General features: G+C 40.3%; 1 protein-coding gene across 23 annotated transcripts in view; it reads left to right on the top strand.

Moving 5' to 3' along the window:
- TTLL5 (tubulin tyrosine ligase like 5) overlaps positions 1-21,251 on the top strand; it is a 283,926-nt gene that overhangs the window by 216,613 nt on the left and 46,062 nt on the right. For 13 of the 23 annotated variants that reach the window (XM_032287236.1, XM_032287228.1, XM_032287243.1 and 10 more), the window contains 2 exons: positions 3,965-4,182; positions 20,500-20,609. In XM_032287236.1, coding sequence (XP_032143127.1) covers positions 3,965-4,182; positions 20,500-20,609 — 328 coding nt within the window. Of the gene's footprint in view, positions 1-3,964; positions 4,183-20,377; positions 20,610-21,251 lie in introns of those variants that run through there. The other 10 variants (XM_032287237.1, XM_032287233.1, XM_032287244.1 and 7 more) reach the window with 4 other exon arrangements.

Raw genomic sequence — 21,251 nt, 5'->3', positions numbered from 1 at the left:
TTTTTTTTTAATTAAGCTACTCATCTTCTTTTTTTTTTTTTCTTTTTTTTTTTTCTTTTTTTTGTTGGAGACAGAGTCTCTCTCTGTCACCAGGCTGGAGTGCAGTGGCGCAATCTTGGCTTACTGCAACCTCCGCCTCCCAGGTTCAAGCAGTTCTCCTGCCTTAGCCTCCCAAGTAGCTGGGACTATGGGCATGCACCACCACACCCAGCTAATATATATATATATATATATTTTTTTTTTTTTTTTTGAGACAGGGTCTTACTCTGTTGCCCAGGCTGGAGTCCAGTGGTGTGATCTCAGCTCACTGCAACCTCCACCTCTCGGGCTCAAGCAATTCTGCCTCAGCCCCCCAAGTAGCTGAGATTACAGGCACTCACCACCACGCCCGGCTAATTTTTGTATTTTTAGTAGAGATGGGGTTTCATCATGTTGGTAAGGCTGGAATTTTTGTATTTTTAGTAGAGAAGGGGTTTCACCATGTTGGCCAGGATGGTCTTGATCTTCTGACCTCATGCTCCACCCGCCTCGGCCTCCCAAAGTGCTGGGATTACAGGCGTGAGCCACTGCGCACAGCCAACTTCCTCATCTAAAGGTGAAGTAATTGTATTTGCTTGTGAGAAAACTGAAGCTCTGAGAAGTTAACTTAAAAAGATCATTCACTTTGTAAGTGATAAGGCCTGCATTTGAGCTGAGGTACATTTGACTGCAAGCTATGTCTTTTCCATTCACTCTGGGTCTCTCTGCCTTTCACTGATGACCTAATCTGCTTTTGTAGCCAGTGTTGAGCAGTTAATTCTTTATTTAACCCAATCTGTTAGGAATCCTATATCCAGCTGGTTAAAACTTGGGCTTCACTTGGGTATCTTGATTTGTATCTGTGATAACTTATTACCTGCTTAAATGTTATTAGAACTAGACTGTCTTTAAATCGTTTATTTTTGTGATAAATAACTATATGCACATAGTATAAAATTCAAAAGATAGAAATGGCTGGATGCTGGTGGCTTGCACCTGTAATCCCAGCACTTTGGGAAGCCAAGGTGGGTAGATCACAAGGTCAGGAGTTCAAGACCAGCCTGGCCAACATGATGAACCCTGTCTCTACTAAAAATACAGAAATTAGCTGGGCGTGGTGGTGGGTGCCTGTAATCCCAGCTACTCAAGAGACTGAGGCAGAGAATTGCTTAAACCCGGGAGGCGGAGGTTACAGTGAGCCAATATCACACCCCTGCACTCCAGCTGGGGCAACAGGGGAAGACTCTGTCTCAAAAAAAAAAAAAAAGATACAAATAATGTATAGTAAAAAGTTAGCCTTCCTCCTACCTTCATCCCTAGCTAACCAGTTCTTCTCCCTGAAGGCTACCAGTTTTTTGTGTCTCCTTCCAGAATTGTTCTGTACAGATACTAGTAGAGTGTATATCTGCGTATGTACATAAATATATAGATATATGTGATGTGTATGTATTCTTTTTAAAAAACAAAAATAGGAGCTCACTAAACTCACTGTTCTGAACCTGCTGTTTTTATTCATTATTTCATTTGTATTTAGATGTCCCAGATTTGGGGGCAAAAAATTGATGAATTTGAAAATATGGTTGTCACCATGGCAACATTTATTGAATAGAGGTTCTTACTAATGACAGTTTCCTTACAATATTAAATATGTAATTTAATAAAGAATATGTTTATTTCCAAGAGCTCTTTGCTAATGTTTTTTTCCCTCCTCTGCTACTCACCCGAGGAGTTTCTTTATGGATGGCTCAGTGCAGAACTCTTCAGCCCTCATTCTGATTTTTGGTCTCTTCCCATCTTGAATGAGGCACCTCTCAAACACTCCTTACACCTAACCTCAGTTATTAGGATGTAGTGGTGAAAATAGATGCCTGGGGCAGCCCATTCCTGTGTCCCTCTTTACTCCCAATTGAGTTTCTCACACAGATTTTAAGGCCCTCAAATATGGTAACAGCAGCTGCAAAGAAAGGGTTTGTTGTAGAACCTGTCCCAGAAGGCTGCCTCCTCCTGGAAGCTTTGTTTCCTTGTCCTAAGAAGGCCTGCTTTAGAATTCTTCTGCCTCAGGCGCTTCTTGACTCTCTTGGACCATCCAGAAACTTCCCCATGTGTACACGCTCAACAGTGCTGCCCTCCTGGATTTGCTTATGACCTTGCATCTGTCTTTGATCCTCTTCCCCTGCTTTTTTTTTTTTTTTTTTTGAGACAGGGTCTCGCTCTGTCACCCAGGCTGGAGTGCAGTGGTGCAATCTTCACCCATTGCAACCTCCACCTCCCTGGCTCAAAGAATTCTTCTACCTCAGCCGCTCGGACTACAGGTGTGCACTACCACACCTAGCTAATATTTGTATTTTTTGTAAAAACAGGGTTTTGCCATGTTGCCCGGGTTGGTCTTGAACTCCGGAGCTCAAGTGATCCACATGCCTCAGCCTCCCAAAGTGCTAGGATTATAGGGGTGAGCCACCATACCTGGCTTTGTCTTTGTTCCCTTCTGTGACTCAGAGATGGAGAAGAATTGTAGCTCTTCACTTTCTCCCTCAGGTGGTTTACACAGGTTGGTGACATCTCGGTCAGATTGGTCAGATTGAAAGTGCTCAGACCCTTTCCCACTGAAATCCCTCTGTTCTTTGTCAAGGATCTCAGTCAAACACATTTATTCCACATAAGACTCCTGGATCCCCTTCATACTGCTTAGTCTAGGACCTTTGACGCATTTTCTGAAAGTGGGACATTTCAAGTCATGCTTATAGAATGGTTGGTTAACATTTTACGAAAGCTACCCAGTTCATCTTTTAAATCTGAAAAAAAAATCCATAAAGGGCAAAAATAATACTAGCAAACTGTCTAGAAGATGAATATTTCCTAAGAGCATCTCATATTATTCCATCATGCCCTGCCATGAGTCCTTTACATGTTGTATATACAATGGACATCAATTGCCAGAAATCCTTTTAATAAAAAAATGCTATGTATTTTGTCAATGATGTTATTTTTCTCGTAATATTATTTCTCATTTAAGGTTTTTACAATGCATGCATGTTGAAAGCAGTGTTAATAGTATCAAAAGACCAGTAACAAATTGAGACACAAAAAGACTATTTCTAATGAAATAGATAAATTGTAAAAACTTTTTAAGCATCTACTTGAAGGAAGTATACTTTTATATCCTAATTATATATTTTGGCACTTGTGATGTTTAGATGGTGATTTTTAGGTCTTTATTTATAGGCTTACCCTCTAAGCAAAAATATTTTTGTGTCAATTGTATTCATATAATATGTATTCGTATAGTAATTTTGCTTTGAAAGTGTTTTCAAATGTAAAATCTTACGTTAATCTTTAGGTCAACAAAGTGTTTTCTATGCTAGAATTCTCAACTAGGCCTGAGGATTATAACCAGGCCTAGCTCATGGTTCCTGTTGCAGCCTCATCTTTCCCTCTGTGTTTGCTCACCATGCCCTAGCCACACTGACTTCCCCACATGCCTTATGCATGCAAACTTTCTAGAGGAGCTCAGAGTTTCAGAGTGGGCAGGAATCAAGTCAAGCTACAAGTCAGTTTTATTCTGTGCTCTATTTCTAGTACTTCATGCCTCGAAAGAGACAGTCATTAAAAATGTGTTGAGTTTAACAATGAAGGAAACTACAATGAGAGAGAGCAAATGCTTTTCTAGTTCACATATGTGGACCAACACTTAGTGTACTAGGTGCCCTTATTCCTAGCCCATTATGCTTTCAACAAGACCATCTCAACTCTGCTCCAAAATATTCCCCTTCTCTGAATCTAGAGCTGTACTGGCAACATTAGAGAAGTTTTTTTCTTTAAAAAAAAATTAACAGTTCTACTTTTCTTTTTGTCCCTTGACAGGATTGCAGACTAGTTGCATACAGCAAATGGGATATGAAGGTGAGCTCCATCAATCTTTTTTTTTTTTTTTTTTTTTTTTTTTTTGGAAATTTTTGGCAGCCAGACACTACCTAACTCCAATTTATGGACAGTGAATAATGGTGCAGGCTGCAGAATTTCCAGTGCCACAGCTAATGGCCAGAAGCCAACCACTCTGCCACAAAAAGTGATACCACCTCCAAGTTCTTGCGCCTCCCTGGTCCCCAAACCCCCACCCAACCACAAACAAGTGCTCAGAAGAGCAACATCCCAGAGGGCTTCCAAGTAAGTTTTTTTCTGTTCAATTTCTACTGAGCTGTATCAGTTCTAAGCTAATAGTACTCTTTATTTATTACCCTTCAAGACGGTTCGCACTGAAGTACTGAAAACAAGAACACCTGATGGGAAATAAAAGCTAACCCTAGTTCTCAGCTTGGGTTACAAGTTAGAATGGCCTGGGGAACTACTGCAACATGCAGATGGCGGAGCTTTCCCGTGTGGGAGGGACAGGCCCTGCTCCTTCAGGTTCTCCAGGTGACTGTGATGAGAGCTGCCTGCAGGATTTAGGGTCATTGCTAACCAACTCTGCTGGCCCGTGGCAGGAGCTACAATCCAGCAGTGCAGCAGGTAGCACTTCTGAACCACAGTGGGCTTGGAAAGTGGAACTGGAAACTTCTTCCTTGATATGTCTTTTCTCGGCCATTCTGAAAAATCAGATCTTTTCACTTTCATATAAAATTCAACACCCTGGCTGGGCGCGGTAGTTCATGCCTGTAATGCCAGCTTTTTGGGGAGGCCGAGGCAGGCGGATTGCCTGAGCTCAGGAGTGTTGTTCAGCCTGGTGGACAACACGGTGAAACCCCGTCTCTACTAAAATAGAAAAAATCAGCCAGGCGTGGCAGCATGCGCCTGTATCCCAGCTACTTGGGAGGCTGAGGCAGGAGAATTGCTTGGATCCAGGAGGTAGAGGTTACAGTGAGCCGAGATCACCCCACTGCACTCCAGCCTGGGAGACAGAGTGAGACTCTGTCTCAAAAAAAAAAAAAAAATTCAACACCCTGATTCCCCTTGATTTGTTCACTTTTAGGCATTTGAATGGGAAGATAGAGAATTGAGATTTCATCTAGGGGGATAATATAACTTCGTCGGCCTTAGTCAGCAAGCTCTGTGTAGCAACAGTGTTTTTAATACCTTTTGTAGTCTACCTGTTTACACCAAAAAGACATTTCCTTTCCCAAATCAAATTTTTGTAAGTCAAAATCCCTTACCTCCAGCCATTGTTTAGCCAGTGAGCTAGAAATAGATTGGTGAAGAGTGTTGGTTCTAGCAGCCCTTCTTCAGTTTAAACTTGGGGAACTTTTAGAGGTGTTTAGAAGAGGCAGGCATTTCTTGCTATGCTTTCGTGTAGAGATTTGTGTATTTCTCTTGCTGTCATTGAGGCTCCTTGTTTATTTGTCCTTCAGAAGATCAGTATTAGTTGTGAGAAGAATCCTAAAACATAGAAAAAGTCATTACTGTTTTTTCCTTGGTTGGTGAATCAAATTCTGGATTTAGATAGAAAACAATCCCTTGTGACTATTTTAATTATATTGCCGCCATTGTTCATTTATCCAGCAAATATTTATTCAGTGCCCGCTAAGTACCAAGCACTGTTCTGGGAAGAGCTGGCATTGTAATGACTGCAGAACTCTCTGGAGTAGTAGGAAAGGGCAGTAGGAAGGCTGAAGTTTGTGGTTGAAGGACAGTAGCAAAATAGAAAGGAAACTCTGTCTTCTCACCCTAGAAAGAGTAGAGTCAAATCCAGGCCGGGCATGGTGGCTTATGCCTGTGATCCCAGCACTTTGGGAGGCCGAGGCGGGGGCATCACGAGGTCAGGAGATCGAGACCATCCTGGCTAACACTGTGAAACCCTGTCTCTACTAAAAATACAAAAAAAATTAGCTGGGCATGGTGGTGCATGCCTGTAGTCCCAGCTACTCAAGAGGCTGAAGCAGGAGAATCACTTGAACCTGGAAAGTGGAGGTTACAGTGAGCTGAGATTGTGCTACTGCACTCCAGCCTGGGCAACAGAGCAAGACTCCATCTCAAAAAAAAAAAAAAAAAATCCTTAGGTGTGCAGCCTCTGTGGCCAGACTGCCTGGATTCACATCCTCAGGCCACACGTTACTAATTTGACACCTTCTGCAAGTTACACGTTACTTGATCTCTTAGTCTCATATTCCTCATGTTTCCATTTGTAAAAGTAAAACAATAAGAGTATCTACTTCCTAGGTCAGTTGTTGTATATTAACAGAGTTAATATGTGTAAAGTACATGGAGTAAGACCTGGCCCTGCTAAGAACTCAGTAAGCCTTGGTCCCCATCATATGCATTCTAAAACTACACTCTCCTTCACAGATTTGGAAAGCCCATAGTTAACTAGGAAAATGTGTGAGTAAAATGCTAATGTTGAATTTGCCAGTGTGCCCCTTGTGGATTCTCCGATTATTGCCAGTACCCTCAGAGGGCCCTTGGTGGCCTGTGTGGCTAGCTGGTGGAGAGGTGGGCCCAGGCAGCAGGGCTGGACATTTGAAGACACTGCTTGCTACTGCCCTGAACTGACTGCTGGCGGTAGAACTCCGCAGCCTCCTGAGATGGAATTTTAGCTCTTTGGGCAGACTTTGCTTTGCAGCATTTTTGTGGTTTCTTCTCTGTGACAGGCAAGAGTGTGGGAAAACCGGAAACAGCTCAGCATCAAAAATGCACAGAAGGGGGAAAAAGCAAAGATTTCTTCAGAATTTAAGTAATATAATCCAGGTATCAAAAGGCATGCTGTAAGGCATTGTTCCAGGAAATAGTTTCCAATTTGCCTTTAAAACTCTAGGACAAGTCTCTGAAGCTAAGTTAGTACTAACAGAGACTTTAACATTCTCTCACTTAACATGTAAAATGTACAGTGTTGTGAGGACCCCACTCTTTTCAGATATTTTTCTGATTTTTAGGAAAAAGAATAGCATGGTTTCTCTTCTGAACAATGAAAAGCTCTCTCTGTCAAGTATCCTGATAAAGTTTTTTTTAAAAAAACAGACTGTATTTTAATTTTAGATTTACAGAAAAGTTGTAGGGATAGTACTGAGAGCTCCCACGTACCACTTGCCCAGTATTTTTTCCATTGTTAACATCTGACATTGCCGTGGTGCATTTGAGGAATGTACCATACTAGGAAACTGCCATGGGCACGTTACTGTGAACTAAACCCCATACTTATTTGGATTGATGAAGTAATTTTTTAATCTAGAGAAACTTTTCATGGCTCTCGAAATCAGGATCCTGAGTATCAGTTGGTGTATTCTCACTGTTCTAAAGTAATTCTTGTTTCTAGCCAGCATAGCAAGGTACTCAGCATCTCTGTGACTCAGTTTCCCATTTTAAAATGGGAATACTAATAGTACCTGCCTCATAGGGTTATTAAGATAAATAAATGAATTGATGAATATCAAGCACAAATACAGTCCCGGGTATGTCATACATGCTAAATCAGTGTTAGGTACTATTATGCTTAGTAGCAAGATGACGTTTCAAGAAATTTTCATGTAATTTTTTTACTTTATTCCTACAAGATATGTTGCTTCATTTGCTTGGATCTTACTGTGGCCTTTATTCAGGCTCAGTTCAGATTAATCAGGAACCCCAGTTAGGACTGAAGATACTGAGTCACACTCAGGAATGCCATAGTTGCCTCAAGAGACGCAACTAATGAGAAGTTGTAATGAGCTTTTGACCATGCCAAGCCCTGTGTTTTTGGGTTGAACTTCTTCTCACACAGAAGTTGGCATTAGACAAATATAGAAGGAGTTTCCAAGAGCATCAAAGTTTCCACATCCTACAGGGTTGAGTTTTGAGTTTAGAGAACAATAGAACATTAAAGATGGAATGTCACTTGGATTTTGGTGCAAAGGGAGTTGAGAATCAGAACAGTGGGGCCCTGTTTCTTTATGATAATACTCAAGTCGCTTTTCCTCTAAAGGTTTCATTTTCCCATCTGTAAAACAAAACCCACTGTCTCTACTGAATAATTAACCAAAATGACTTGTTTTCTGTCTATTCCATTGAGAACTTTTTTATGAGCACATTTGCTCTTTAATCCTCATACTTTAAAGCCATTTTCCTCAGCCCTTTCCCAGCCATTCTTTGTTGTAGTTCTCAAATTCATATACTTATATTTCATTTAGCTAAATCTCATTTGTCAGTTCTGTGGAAGGAATGATTTAAATTTTTTTCTTTCTTTCTTTCTTTTTAATTTTTTTGTTTTTTTTTTACCATTTTCATGGTGCCAATAATCCTTCTTTATTTTCTTCTCCAATGTTTGCAACACTTCATAATTTAGTACCCGCTTCAGATCCTCCTTTCAAAACTATTTGTGGTATTTCTTCCAAGCAGTCAGCTGAACTAAGAAGGACGACAGACAGCCTACAAACAACTACATGCATCTGAACTGTCTCTTCCTTGTAAATGACCGTTTTTTTTCAGAGCCAGAGTCATACTCTCCAGGAAATATGGAGAAAGAAGCCTGAGGAGATTGCAGTTTCTGAGGCACAAGGGCAAAACTCATAGACTGGAGATGAATTTGAAAGGGTAGGGCCAAAGCTGTTGTAACTTGGGAGACTTCTCTGAAGAAAGAAAACTGTTTAAGAAACGCAGACTGAACTACAGTACTTTTCCTTAAATAGCTGAGATGGCCTTCTTTACCCAGGACTTGGGTGATTCTCATCAGGGTGACCTGAGTGGAAGTTGATGGTAACGACTGTCCTGTGTCAGCACCCAGGACAGTGGTGTTTGTTAAAGGCTGCCAGGGATTAGCAGGAAGGAAAGCCATCAGGACTAGGTAGCCTGGTAGCACCACATCCCAATTAATGCTACCTGAACATTTGGTGTGATGAAAGATGCTTAAGAGATTAATGTCAGAAGAATATGAAAATAAACATCAGGTTAAAAAATGTTACATCTTTTTAACATGTGAGCCTTTAAAGTGAGAAGACTTCAGGGCAAAGTAATTAGGACTTACAATTGTCCAAAAGTTCTTGGGGTGAGCATAGTTGATACCATATTATGGGTTAACCATGTTCTGCCAGCCTTTTAGCCTTTTATTATATGTAGTCTCAAGAAACATAGTTGAATCTGTAACATATCCATCCTTAAACATAGGATTCTCTACATTATGTATTTCCAAGGTAGGTAATTATGAAATGTTTGTGATAGAAGATAAAGGGATCGAGGCACAGTTGCGGGGATGTGAGTACAGCAAGGTACCCAGCTGGTCAGTGGCTGAGCTCAAACTGGAACTCATATTGCCCACTGTGCTCACCTCAAACTCTTCCCAGTACATCACTGATTTCAAAGGTCCCTGCCAATCTGTTCATATGTATTTATCCATACAGTAAGTGGCAGATTAATTATCCTAAAATATTACATTTGAAAAAACAATGTATGCACTTAGGAACTCACTCACTCCCCTCTTTTTCCACACCAGTGTTACCATTTAAATGACAATGAAATACTCAAAATGAAATACTCAAAAGGAGGAAGAATCAGTGGGGGAATTTGTGTTAATGTTAACATGGTGGACTTTTGTATAGTGTCTTCTGAGAGAGTGCAGTCTGGGAAATGAAAGGGAAACCTGGAATTCTGCAGACAAGAATATCCCCTCACTCTGAGGGCCGGGGCCTGAGGGTAGAAAGGACGTGAGCACCAGTCAGGAGATCGGCCACTTAGACTCTGTCTTCTACTAACCCTCATTGTAGGAGGTCTTAGGGGTTGCTTTTGGTGTGAACAGTGACATCAGTCAGAGGGATGTGTGCCAGCACCCACACCTAACCAAAAGTTGTGTGATCGTTTGTGTCTCAGTGGGGAGGAAAGCTACATGAGAGTCATGGCATGATGGGTCTTCCTTTGGTGATTCATATTGGCATAATTTAAAATCTGACCTCTCATTCCTGCCTGCTGGGATGTTAAAATGTTGTTGAATATAACTGCTAGATATTTCCCATCCCTCATTTCCCTCCTCTCTCACCTGAGTGTGAAAACCCCTTTTAAAAATATTTGGGCAGGAATTTAGGCTAACCTCTGATAGAATCCATCCATATCAGTTCCTCCATGAATATAAGCCCTTGGCAAATTTAGACTTTCTTTAAGGATGAGCAAATACTGAAAAGTCTCGGGGTCTGGGAATAGGTGGCATAGCTTAAAAGAAGGCTTCAGCTAGGCGCCGTGGCTCAAGCTGGGCATGGTGGCTGACGCCTGTAATCCCAGCATTTTGGGAGGCTAAGACAGGCAGATCACAAGGTCGGGAGTTTGAGAACAGCCTGGCCAACATGATGAAACCCCGTCTCTACTAAAAAGACAAAAAGTTAGCCGGTCATGGTGGCACATGTCTGTAATCCCAGCTACTCGGGAGGCTGAGGCGGGAGAATCGCTTGAACCCAGGAGGCAGAGGTTGCAGTGAGCCGAGATGACACCAGTGCACTCCAGCCCTGGGTGACAGAGACTCTGTCTAAAAAAAAAAGAAATGTAGTCAAAGATGTACTCAAAGGTAAATTCATAATCTTCATCATTTTCATTACTAAAATACAGAAAGATGAAAAAGAAAATAACCAAGATACAAATGGCAAATTGGTTTCAACAGATCAACTGGCTTCAGCTGATTGCCCAGAGTGTTGTGTTGGAAAGACTTATGAGAACTTATGCCTCAAACAGGGAAGAGGCTGAGAGCGGTGAATAGGCCACATATTTGTCATAACTGAAGTAAGCTTTTATCACATGACGTTAGAAAAGTAACCATAAAACAAAGCTAAGAAAAACAGATTTAAGGAAATCAAGAAGAAAAGCAACATAAAGTAAAAAGCAATAAAATTAGCTAATTTCAAAATCTTATTTAGTTTGGGCCAGGGGAACCCAGAAGAAGAAAATAAATATACTTCTGGCAGAAAAATTAGAAGTAAAAATAAGAAAAAGACTTTACAAGTAGATATAGGAGGGATTGAAAAATTATGAGAACACCGTGCACACTGTGTACAATGTTAAAAACTAGATGAAAGATAATATCTTGAAAAATACCAAGTATAAATTGGTTCTTCTTGAAGAAAAAGAAGACTTAACTAGAACACAGAACAGGTAGAAAATTTAAAACTGTCAAAATTGGTTCTTCCTATAGAAATCCATGAGTAGGTCCAGGAAACAATTTTTTAAAATCATCTCCAAAGTAGTTGTTCAAACCATTTTTCTGGAATCTTCAGAGGCTTCCAAGCACCCACAAGATAAAGTTGAGAGTCCTGACTCTGCCATTCAAGCCTTGTGCACCATGACCTCCCTCCTGTCTCCCACCTTCTTCATACGCTGTCACCGCTTTACACACACACTGCTCCACACACACACTTCCCATTCTGTGTTCTGTGTTCCCATGTCATCTCCTCTGCAGAGTGCCCTTAGGCCTCTTGAATCCAAGTCCTGCCTTTTTTTCAAGATTGGGTTTTAGTTACTCACCTTGATGCATCCTTCCCAGCTGTCCCTTCCTCACCTCCTCAGCTGACTCTACCATCTACCTCCTTCTTTTATTTTTCCTTTTCTCTTATGTTCTACTTCCTGTAGCTCTCTTAAACACAGATATCTTGCCTTCACCCTTTCATCACATACATACTGAATGTCTATTTGGCTCAACATTGCCCTAGACACTGGTGTTATCACCAGTGTCTGGTGATAACAAGATAGGACAAGATAGGTAAGATCTCTGCTTTCATGGTTTATTTTTGATAGAAGAGATAAGCTCCTTCCCAGCCCCTGAGATAGCTTAGATTCGTAAGTTCTCAGTAAGTGGCAGTGGTGGCAGTGGAGATGGAAGTAGTGGAGGAGATAGTGATAGCAGCAGTGGTGGTGATATGGCATTTTGTGTCACAACATATGCATCAAGGATCGCTAAATAACAGTGATCTCATCACTAATTATTTATGCCTTGTAGAGTAGCATATGGGAGGCAGTAGAGTACAGTTGTTAACAGCCTGGGATTTGAAATGAGATTCGAATCCTGGTTCCTTCACTTAATTAACTATTATCTAGAGTTAGCTCTAAGCTTCTGTTTCATTATCTATAAAATATTACTTATGCCTTGGGGTTGTTCCGAGAATTAAATGAGATAATGTGTTTCCCTGGCATATATTGTGTCCAATGTCTGCTGGTCGGTATGTTGTATTCTGCTGTTGCTACTGTTCCCTATTAAAAGAAATCACATTTGTGTTGTTGGTAGGTTGTTATTTGTAAGTGCGATTTGATTCCACTGATGAACCTGTAGAAATTTAAACATATTCTTATTTCCTGAATACCAATAACTGAAGATAATTGAAGGCAAAGGCTCAGTTTTAAACAAAAGAAAAAATTAGTTTTGGAGTTACTGACTTCCAGTCCAGTTGGCTCCCAGAGTTCACACTTTTACATCCACATCCCCCCTCTGCTGCAAACACATAGGTATGATGGATGAACGTTTAAAGGAAAAACCTACAGGAAGAGCCGTGGTTCAAAAGAAAGCAAATATCTCCCTATACCGAAATAAACGAGAATCCGTGAATGAAGCTGAAGCTATAGGCTTTCTGAAGCAGGCAGTGGCGAGCTCCTGTGGCACACATAGGACCTGAAAGTGCCCTACAAGAGGAGAACCTAAAGCCAGGCTTACTACTTGAAAATAATTGATTTTCAGCCTGGGAGTTTCCCCCCGGGAGACATTTGGCAATATCTGGAGACATGCTTGTCATAACTGGGGGAGTGCTACTGGCATCTAGTAGGTAGAGTCCACGGATCCTGCTGAGCATCCTGCTAAGCACAGAACAGTCCCCCACTACAAAGAATTATCCAGCCCAACACGTCAGTAGTAGCAAGGTTGAAAACCCTGCACTAAAGGATGCAGTGTGCTCTCCTACTGGGAGAGTAGTAAAACTGGCATGAACCCACTAACTGAGGCTATATCTTTATATGAGACTATGGACCTACAGAGTCAGGAAGACAGTGACATACCCTTGCAACTGTTCCTATCTCAAAACTGCCTTGGTTTCTAAATATCACTGAGGCAAGGTTCCCAAAATGCCACCATAAAGCCTGGTTTTGGGCTGGTGTCAGGGGTCTGGTGAAGGCAACTATATAATCTTCGGAGAGGGAGGAATGAGCAAGCACAGAGACAAGGGCAGGGAATGATTCTCATTCAAAATAAGCCTGCAAACCAAAATTCCAAAACACATGAAAAAAAATCTAATTCTAAGAAAGATTGCCAGGAAAATCAACAACTGGAACATGAATTCTTTACAGTTAAATTAATACTTTAAAATAGTCAGTCATGTTAGATCATGTGTCTAATAGGAGAATCTTGTGGAACATGACATGTGACTCTGATAGGAGTATCATAAGAAACACCTAAGGGATAATTGGTCGAGCAATGCTTTAAAAAAAAATAACGGAATTTTCCAGAATTGAAGAAGATGTGAGTCCTCAGCTAAAAAATTCATTCATGTACCAAAATAAATGTACCTCTAGACACATCATAGTAGCAAGAAACCAGAACATTAAGTGTAAAGAGAAGTCTAAATACTACCAGAGACAAAATCTGCGTGAGTTACAAAGGAACACAGAGTACCAGCATTCTTCTCAGCAATAATAGGTGCTAGAAAACAATAGCCAATTACTTCAAAGTGTTGGTAATAAACTTTTAGTCTATTTTATACATAGCTAAACTGGCATTCAAGAGTGAAGGCAAAATAAAAATAATTTGAGACGTTCAAAGTCTAAGAGCATACCTGAAATTCAAATTAGGAAATAATAAAGGCTGTGTAGGAATAGAAGTGAATCCAGAAGTATTAGGTAACAAGAAACAATGAAGTACAACAAATCCATAAAATGTCAGTAAATGTTAATGACTATAAAAATAGTTATTGGTCTTTAAGAAGACAAAAAACATTTAGAGATAACAAAGACAAGATGCAAGCACCTATAGTATTCAGTTGATAAGGATCTATGTCAACTTTGAGGTCAGGACAGAAATACTGAATGAGTTTACACTCAGGAAAAAATAACTAAATAATTAAGGTACAGCCTATAGCTTTCAAACCAATAGAGCAGGGAAAGGGACATGTGGATACTTTATTAATTCAGTGGAAGATAGGAAAATTAGAAGCAAAGGAGGCCAAAGAGCTGTGATCCCAGCACTTTGGAAGGCTGAGACGGATGGATCACCTGAGGTTAGGGGTTCGAAACCAGCCTGGCCAACATGGTGAATCTCCATCTCTACTAAAAATACAAAAATTAGCTGGGCGTTGTGGCACATGCCTGTAATCCCAGCTACTCGGGAGGCTGAGGCAGGAGAATCTCTTGAACCCTGGAGGTGGAGGTTGCAGTGAGCTGAGATTGCATGCCACTGCACCCCAGCCTGGGTGATAGAACGAGACTCTGTCTCAAACAAATAAAAAAAATAAATAAAAAAGGCAAAGGAAAATGATGATAAATAGAAAACAAAAACTAAGATAGTTGAAATGAGTCCAAATATACAAGTAATCAAAATAAATGATGACCGATTAAACTCTTTCATTAAAAAAGAGATTATCAAATTGCCTCTTTTTAACAAGTTCAGTTATTGGCCACATAAAAGAGACATACATAAAGTAAAATCTTGAAAGGTAGAAAATAAAAGATTGGAAAAGATCAATTATGAGATGCTAATCAGAGGAAAACTGGTATAGCCATATTAATATTAGATAAAATATAATTAAGCAAAAATCACTAATAGGGATAAGGAAAAGTACTTGTATGCACTTAACATCGTAAACGTATATAAATCAAAAGCTGACAAAATTATAAGGAGAAACTAGCGAATCATTCATGTTAATGGGTAATTGATTTGAATGTACTTCTATCAGTAACAAATAACTCAAAAATTACTGAGGATTTGAATATCTGAAATGGAGAATTATCATTTTGCTTTAATAAGTGGCTTTTCATCTTTTGGGACCAGCAGTTAATAAAGAATACATTTAGGGGCACATGTTCTCAGGACCTCCTGAGGGCTGTGTCATGGGCAAAATGATATAAAAAAAAAAAAAAGACATTTTATATGCAACACAATAAAAATACCTATGTATATGTATATGCAAAATTAAAATTTTACAAAATATTGTTATCTGCTTTTTAATGCTGATTGTGAGCCCCAAAATTTATTTTACAACCCAATTATGAATAACTGCTCACAGCCTGAAAGCAGTTACAGCTATGCATAGACTCCTGTACTCTGGTGTTCAAGTATATGTGGAATGTTTACAAAAATTCAGCACATACTATGTCACCAGTGAAGGCTCCATGCACTTCAAAATACAACATCAAAAAGTTCATACTCTTCAACCACAAAGCACTTAAATTAGAAATAGTAAAAACAGGTTTTTTAAAAAATCCATGTGTTGGAAATTTAAAAAAAAATAGAGTACCTATTACTCATGCATTAAAGAGATAATCATAATGAAAATTATAAAATATTTAAAACTGTATGGCTATAAAATACGACACATCAAATTTGTGAAATAACCAAAAACTGCATTCAAATATAAACTCTTAATACATTTATTTAAAAGACAAGGATTAAAAATAAGTGAGTTCTTTGTTTAATTTGCAAAGCTATAAAAGGACAACAGAGTAAACTAATGAAAATATAGAAAGGAAAAAAATACACAGAAATCTAGAACAGTCGGGCACACGGCAGAACATGAGAGAACAGTGCCTCAGACTGTATCTGACACGGGGTAGTGGGTCATTGAATACATGTTGAAGGAAAGAATGAAATTGGCTACAAGCCATAGAGAGGATGGCCTCTGGAAAGACTAATGAATCAAAAGAGAGAAAGGGCCTACTCAGGAACCATAAGGACTGTAATCAGAAATATAGGGGAATAGGTAATCTGTAGTATATTTATAAAACAGAGTCCTATGTGTCTTTACTGCACCAAAGTTGACTTCACTAAATGTTTCATGATTTGGTTTTGGAACCTGAACCTAATTAATAATGTTCTAATTGTTATTTTCTAAGGATTAGCATTAACTTCTATTTCAGAATCATAATCCCTAGACTGATAGATAAAAGGAAGAGGCAGCATATACCTGTGTGTGTGTGGATATGTTGAAAGTTGTAGGATACGTAATCTATGAGTAAATGTTTGGTAAGGAAAGTCAGGGTATGTATTTTTTGTTTTGTTTTGTTTCTTTTTCCTTGGGAATTGAAAGAGGTTGGTTATCACTGTATTTTATAAAAATGATCAGGTTTGGAGTGTTTGTTTTCAGGACCTTCACAGATGGAGCCATGTCTTGTTTTGCCACAGCCCTGGTAGGATCAGCATTTGTAGCTCCGCTCTTCCTGTAAAATCTTGAGCATTTTCCTTTTGTGAGTCCTTCCTTCTACAGAAAGGTCATCTCTGATGTGGTGGCATGAGTCCAAGATAAACTTATACTAAACCATTGAAATAGAAAACGATTACCCCTGTGTTGGGGATGTGGAAAGCCTTGAAAAGAACCCAAACAGAAATGATATAGCAGCAAACCACAGTCAACCTTGTGAAGTAATGAACAAAACAGGCCTTAAAGAAAGCATATCACTTTCAGAAAAGTTTCCACTGATCAAAATAATGGGCAAAAGAAGATCAGAGGAAACCACAAATAAAGAAACGAAGATCCATGAAAAAGCATGTCAGAAACCTTACCAGCAAAAGGGATAGTGGGGATATTGCTCATTATAACCTTCCTGGACTAGGTTATAGATATATATATGTTACATAGGCTGGCTGTATGGCGTGGTCTTGATGCCAGTGGTATTCCTAACCAACCGTTTGATTGGCTTATATTCCCTAAATAGAGACTTGTACTAGAAGAAATTTTTCAAAATAATGGTGGTAGTAATCATATAAGGTGAAATACAGGCATTTCATCTTATAAGGATATTTGTTTTTAATACATCATTGAACAATTTCTTTGAAAGGCTCAGGAGAGCTGTTCTCTCCGTGTAGGAATAACGCTCATGTGAGGCGCTTTCTCAGACTTCAGAAAAATGATAGAGGCAAGAGGAGTAGACAGATGTGAAGCAAGTGAGTCAAATTAAGGGTTAGGAAGTGTACATTTAATACTTAAGGAAACTCTTTAGCTTCCAGCTGTGAACATGTCCCAAGGACATGTTTTCCCTTTATTGAGAGGAGCATGTCACTATTCATTGAATTTTTCTAATTCTTTGTTGCTACTGTATGTGGTCACGTTTCTCATTATAGTTTTTAAGTGGCTAAATTAATCAGGCAGCCTGCTCTTAAGCAGTTTTGTTTTTATTTTATTTCTTTATTTTTTGAGACGGGAGTTTCACTCTTGTTGTCCAGGCTGGAGTGCAATGGCGATCTCAGCTCACTGCAAACTCCGCCTCCTGGGTTCATGCGATTCTCCTGCCTCAGCCTCCCAAGTAGTTGGTTTCACAGGCATGAGCCACCACGCCTGGCTAATTTTGTATTTTTAGTAGAGATGGCGTTTCACCATTTTGGTCAGTCTGGTCTCGAACTCCTGACCTCAGGTTCGCCTGCCCCAGCCTCCCAAGGTGCTAGAATTGTAGGCGTGAGCCACCACACCTGGCTTAAGCAGTTTTTAGTAATCATTGGCAGTTTGTCCTCAGAGAAAAGCCTGAGTAAGACCATCACCACAGCATAGATTGTGGTAAGCCCCTTACTCTCAACCTTTCACTACATCAAGCACCTTCCCATCTCCTAGCCAGTTGCACCATTTCCAAGAAGAGCAATCAAGGACTAGGTATCACATCTATCACTCTTCTCATGGTTGAACTCTAACTTTTGTATAATGTGAAGTTAATGACACCTTTGTTCGTCCTATCTTTTCGATGTTTCTCACTCTCAGACTCTTGATACTTCTATAAATCCAGTTTTTCTAACTTCATCTTTAGCGACTTCTTTGTATGCTGGTATACTATGACCAGAGAACATCAGATAATGGAACTGTATCAAACACATATTTAACTTTATACATTCAGCTATTCAGAGAGAAATAGATTATAATTTTCGTAAAGTAGCTGATTCCAGCTGATTTTACACTTAGGATAAGAAGGGAGAAATGTCACTCCAGTCAGTCTGTTGCAGTTCCCATAGGCCTTTCTTACAGAGCATCTGTTACTCTCATGTTTAAAGACACATATTTTAGGCCAGGTGCAGTCACTTATACCTATAGTCCCTGCCCTTTGGGAGGCAAAGGCAGGTGGACCACTTGAGCCCAGGAGTTTGAGACCAGCCTGGTCAACGTGGTAAAACTCTGTCTGCACAAAAAATACAAAAATTAGCTGGACGTGGTGGTACACACCTGTAGTCCCAGCTACCTGGGAGGCTGAGGTAGGAGGATCACCTGAGCCCAGGGAGCTGAGGCTGCAGTGAGCTGTGACTATGTCACTGCACCCCAGCCTGGGTGACAGAGTAAGACTCTGTCTCAAAAAAATAAAAATACATAGTTTATACAACATGGTCCCATAATGCAAGCCTACTTTTCTAAATACAACTTACTTCATTTGGTGCACAGTTGAACAAATCATTCTGACTGGCAGAAAAGTACATATTAGGTTTATTAAGAGGCAACCTGTCAATCTCAAATGTGACCTGTCTTCCTAAGGGATCTTAAGAATAATTTTTACTGTGAGACTTTTGTCTTATAGGTTGCCAATTAATTACCTGGTAACTTTAATAGCAAATTGCTGTTAACTTCCAGGTTCAGAATGCCTATGTCCATTCTTTTGTACTTTAGCACTAATATTTCATACTGCTACTGGAGTCAGTGAGTCATTCAATTTGATATTTCTGTATGTAGATAGACTTACAGTGAATGCAGAGAGTGTTAAGCAATATTCCTAAGTAAACATGACAATACTAATGAGAGTTAATGTGTATTTAGTCCATAATATAACACCAATCACTGTGTTTAGATGTGCTTTATATTCACCATCTTGCTTTGTCTTCAGAAGCCTGTAAGGTAGGACCTGTTATTCAGTTGTTAAACCCTAGTAACTGACTTAAAGACAACCAAGGGAACATATACGTACTTCCTGACTTAAATATTTCCTAAAACACAGGTATTCCCAGGAAAGCAGCAAAGAATCAGGGGCAAGTGCAAATTAACATGCAGGCTCTTGACAAGCTGTGTTTCCAAAGTTCTCATTTAGGGGAAGGTTGTCCAAAAGTTGGAATATATTTTCCCAAGGAAATGATGTTATCACAACAAAAGCATATTTACCCATAATGTGCCTAAAGTAGTAATAACAGACCTAAACTGTTTTGTGCACCAGTGTTTCCATGGAAAAATTCACTCAAGAGTTTCCCCTTGGATCACTGTAGACACATTTCTACATCACAGGGAGAATGGGGACTCTATGCTAGAAACAGTAGAATCATTAGAAATGTTCAAATTCTGAATCGGTGGTGGCTTCCAGGGCCTTTGATGGGAGAGGATGAGAGGGAGGAGGATGGAAGAGTGAAACTGGGCACAAGGGGCCAGAGGGTCAGAAGATTTTGGGTAAGAAACAGGATAAAGCCTGACAAGGTGAAGGGTGGGTCTGGGGTTCCAGAGAGGAGAGGGAAAAGTTTTGAGGGTTTTAGAGACCCAGAATTCATTGAGTCTAACCCCCCCGACCCCCGGACTCTTCTCATCCCTCGGGTAGTTTTCTGTTACTCTCAACCTGTTTCTTCTACTGACCCAAAGATTTTGCCTACCTCTTCCCTTTTTTTTTTTTTTTTTTAACCACTAATACTTTGTGAAACTGAGACCAGCCCAGGGCCTTGCTCCACTCAGCTGTTCCTAAAGCGAGCACAGTGGCTCTAATGCTTTTTAACTTCTGTAAAGGAAAGGGCTTATCTTAGGCCCTCCAGAACTTTCGCATGGACATGAAAGAGCAAATATCAGCTACAGATGCTTTGGGAGAATTTTTGGGTCCCATAAGGGGCTGAAATAAAATGCATGAGGATTTCAGATGTGGCTCTCCAGGCTGAGGCTGATGGGAAAAGGCTGTTCCTTTCTCTCCTGCCTCTGTGGCTCCCTTGTCCTCAAAATGAAAGTGGAAAGGAGGAGGTAGGGCCCAGATTGCTTGCCAGAGGGGAAGGGCTATGAGACATTCTGATCCTTGCACCAATGCTGGGCTAGATCTTCTCAAGCGACATGTCTCTTTCCGGGTTGTAGGAACTACGTGAATACCTCAGGCTCCACCCGACTCTCCAGGTGAACCTCACACCACCTTCCTCTTTACCCACTAGCCAGTGAAGATGGGAATCACCTGGGTACCTGTCCCCAGGCCCACCTGGAAAGCTGTGTGATGAACAAGTGACCCCAGGTTATTCCTGTCAAAGATGTTCGGCAAACACTGGCTGACTATTCCCACCCCATCCCATCCCGTTTGCTGGTCTTTAAAGGTTCCGAGGGCATTCCAAAGCCTTGAAGGAAGCAAGGGCATGATCCACAGGAGAGGAAGCACCAAGAGCAAGAAGTGAAGCTATCAGAGGGCATGTGCCTGACCTCGCCTTTCCACCTGCAGGTCTGACCAAGCTCCCTTGTGTTTCAGAGGGTCCTCCGCAGAAGGGCAGCAGAATGGACTCCAAAGCAGCCTTAACCCTGCAGCCTTTGTGCCCATCACCAGCTCCACAGGTTAGTGGGCACCAGCTCTTCTGCAGCTGGATAGATCACAGAGAAGGTGTTAGGCTTGGCTCATTCTCTCTTCTGCCTCCAAAGATAAAAGAGTGAACTATCCAGCCTCTTAAAACGTTGGTAAATGGGCATTTTTGTTACATTCTTCTTTAGAATAATTTTGGCAGCCTAAAATAGAATAGTCATTTTCCAGAAATAGTTGGGGGTAAATGAAACCTCCCAGTCTTATAAAATGCTATCAGATTTGCAGCTTTTGGTAAAAATGCCCCATATTGACTGGTGTTTCACTGTTTATATTGTATTTCCACGTTATCTCTCTCACTTAATTCTCACATAGCCCTGTAAGGTTTATCTTCTTATCCCTTCCACATGAGGAAACAGGCTCAGAAAATTGAGGGCTTGTCGAAGGTTATGCGTGGATGCAGAGCTGGTGCTCTGGCCTTTGATCTAGGTGTTGTGCTCATATCATTGTCTGTGGACAGGTTGTTACTGAGAGCCTGAAGCCTCAATGTAGGTGCATACAGATATGCTAGGCAGTGTTGGTCCAGAGATAGTTTTCTATGAATAATTAATAAAAATGCACTGATAAGTCAGAAAATTCAAAGAAAATCACTTAGATTCAATTTAACAAATATTTATTAT

The sequence above is a fragment of the Sapajus apella genome, unplaced genomic scaffold (genome assembly GCF_009761245.1).
Source record: "Sapajus apella isolate SASKATOON/1434 unplaced genomic scaffold, GSC_monkey_1.0 scaffold20, whole genome shotgun sequence".
Classification (NCBI taxonomy): domain Eukaryota; kingdom Metazoa; phylum Chordata; class Mammalia; order Primates; family Cebidae; genus Sapajus; species Sapajus apella.
Note: the sequence above shows the minus strand (reverse complement) of the source record. Positions and strands in the feature narration are given on the sequence as shown.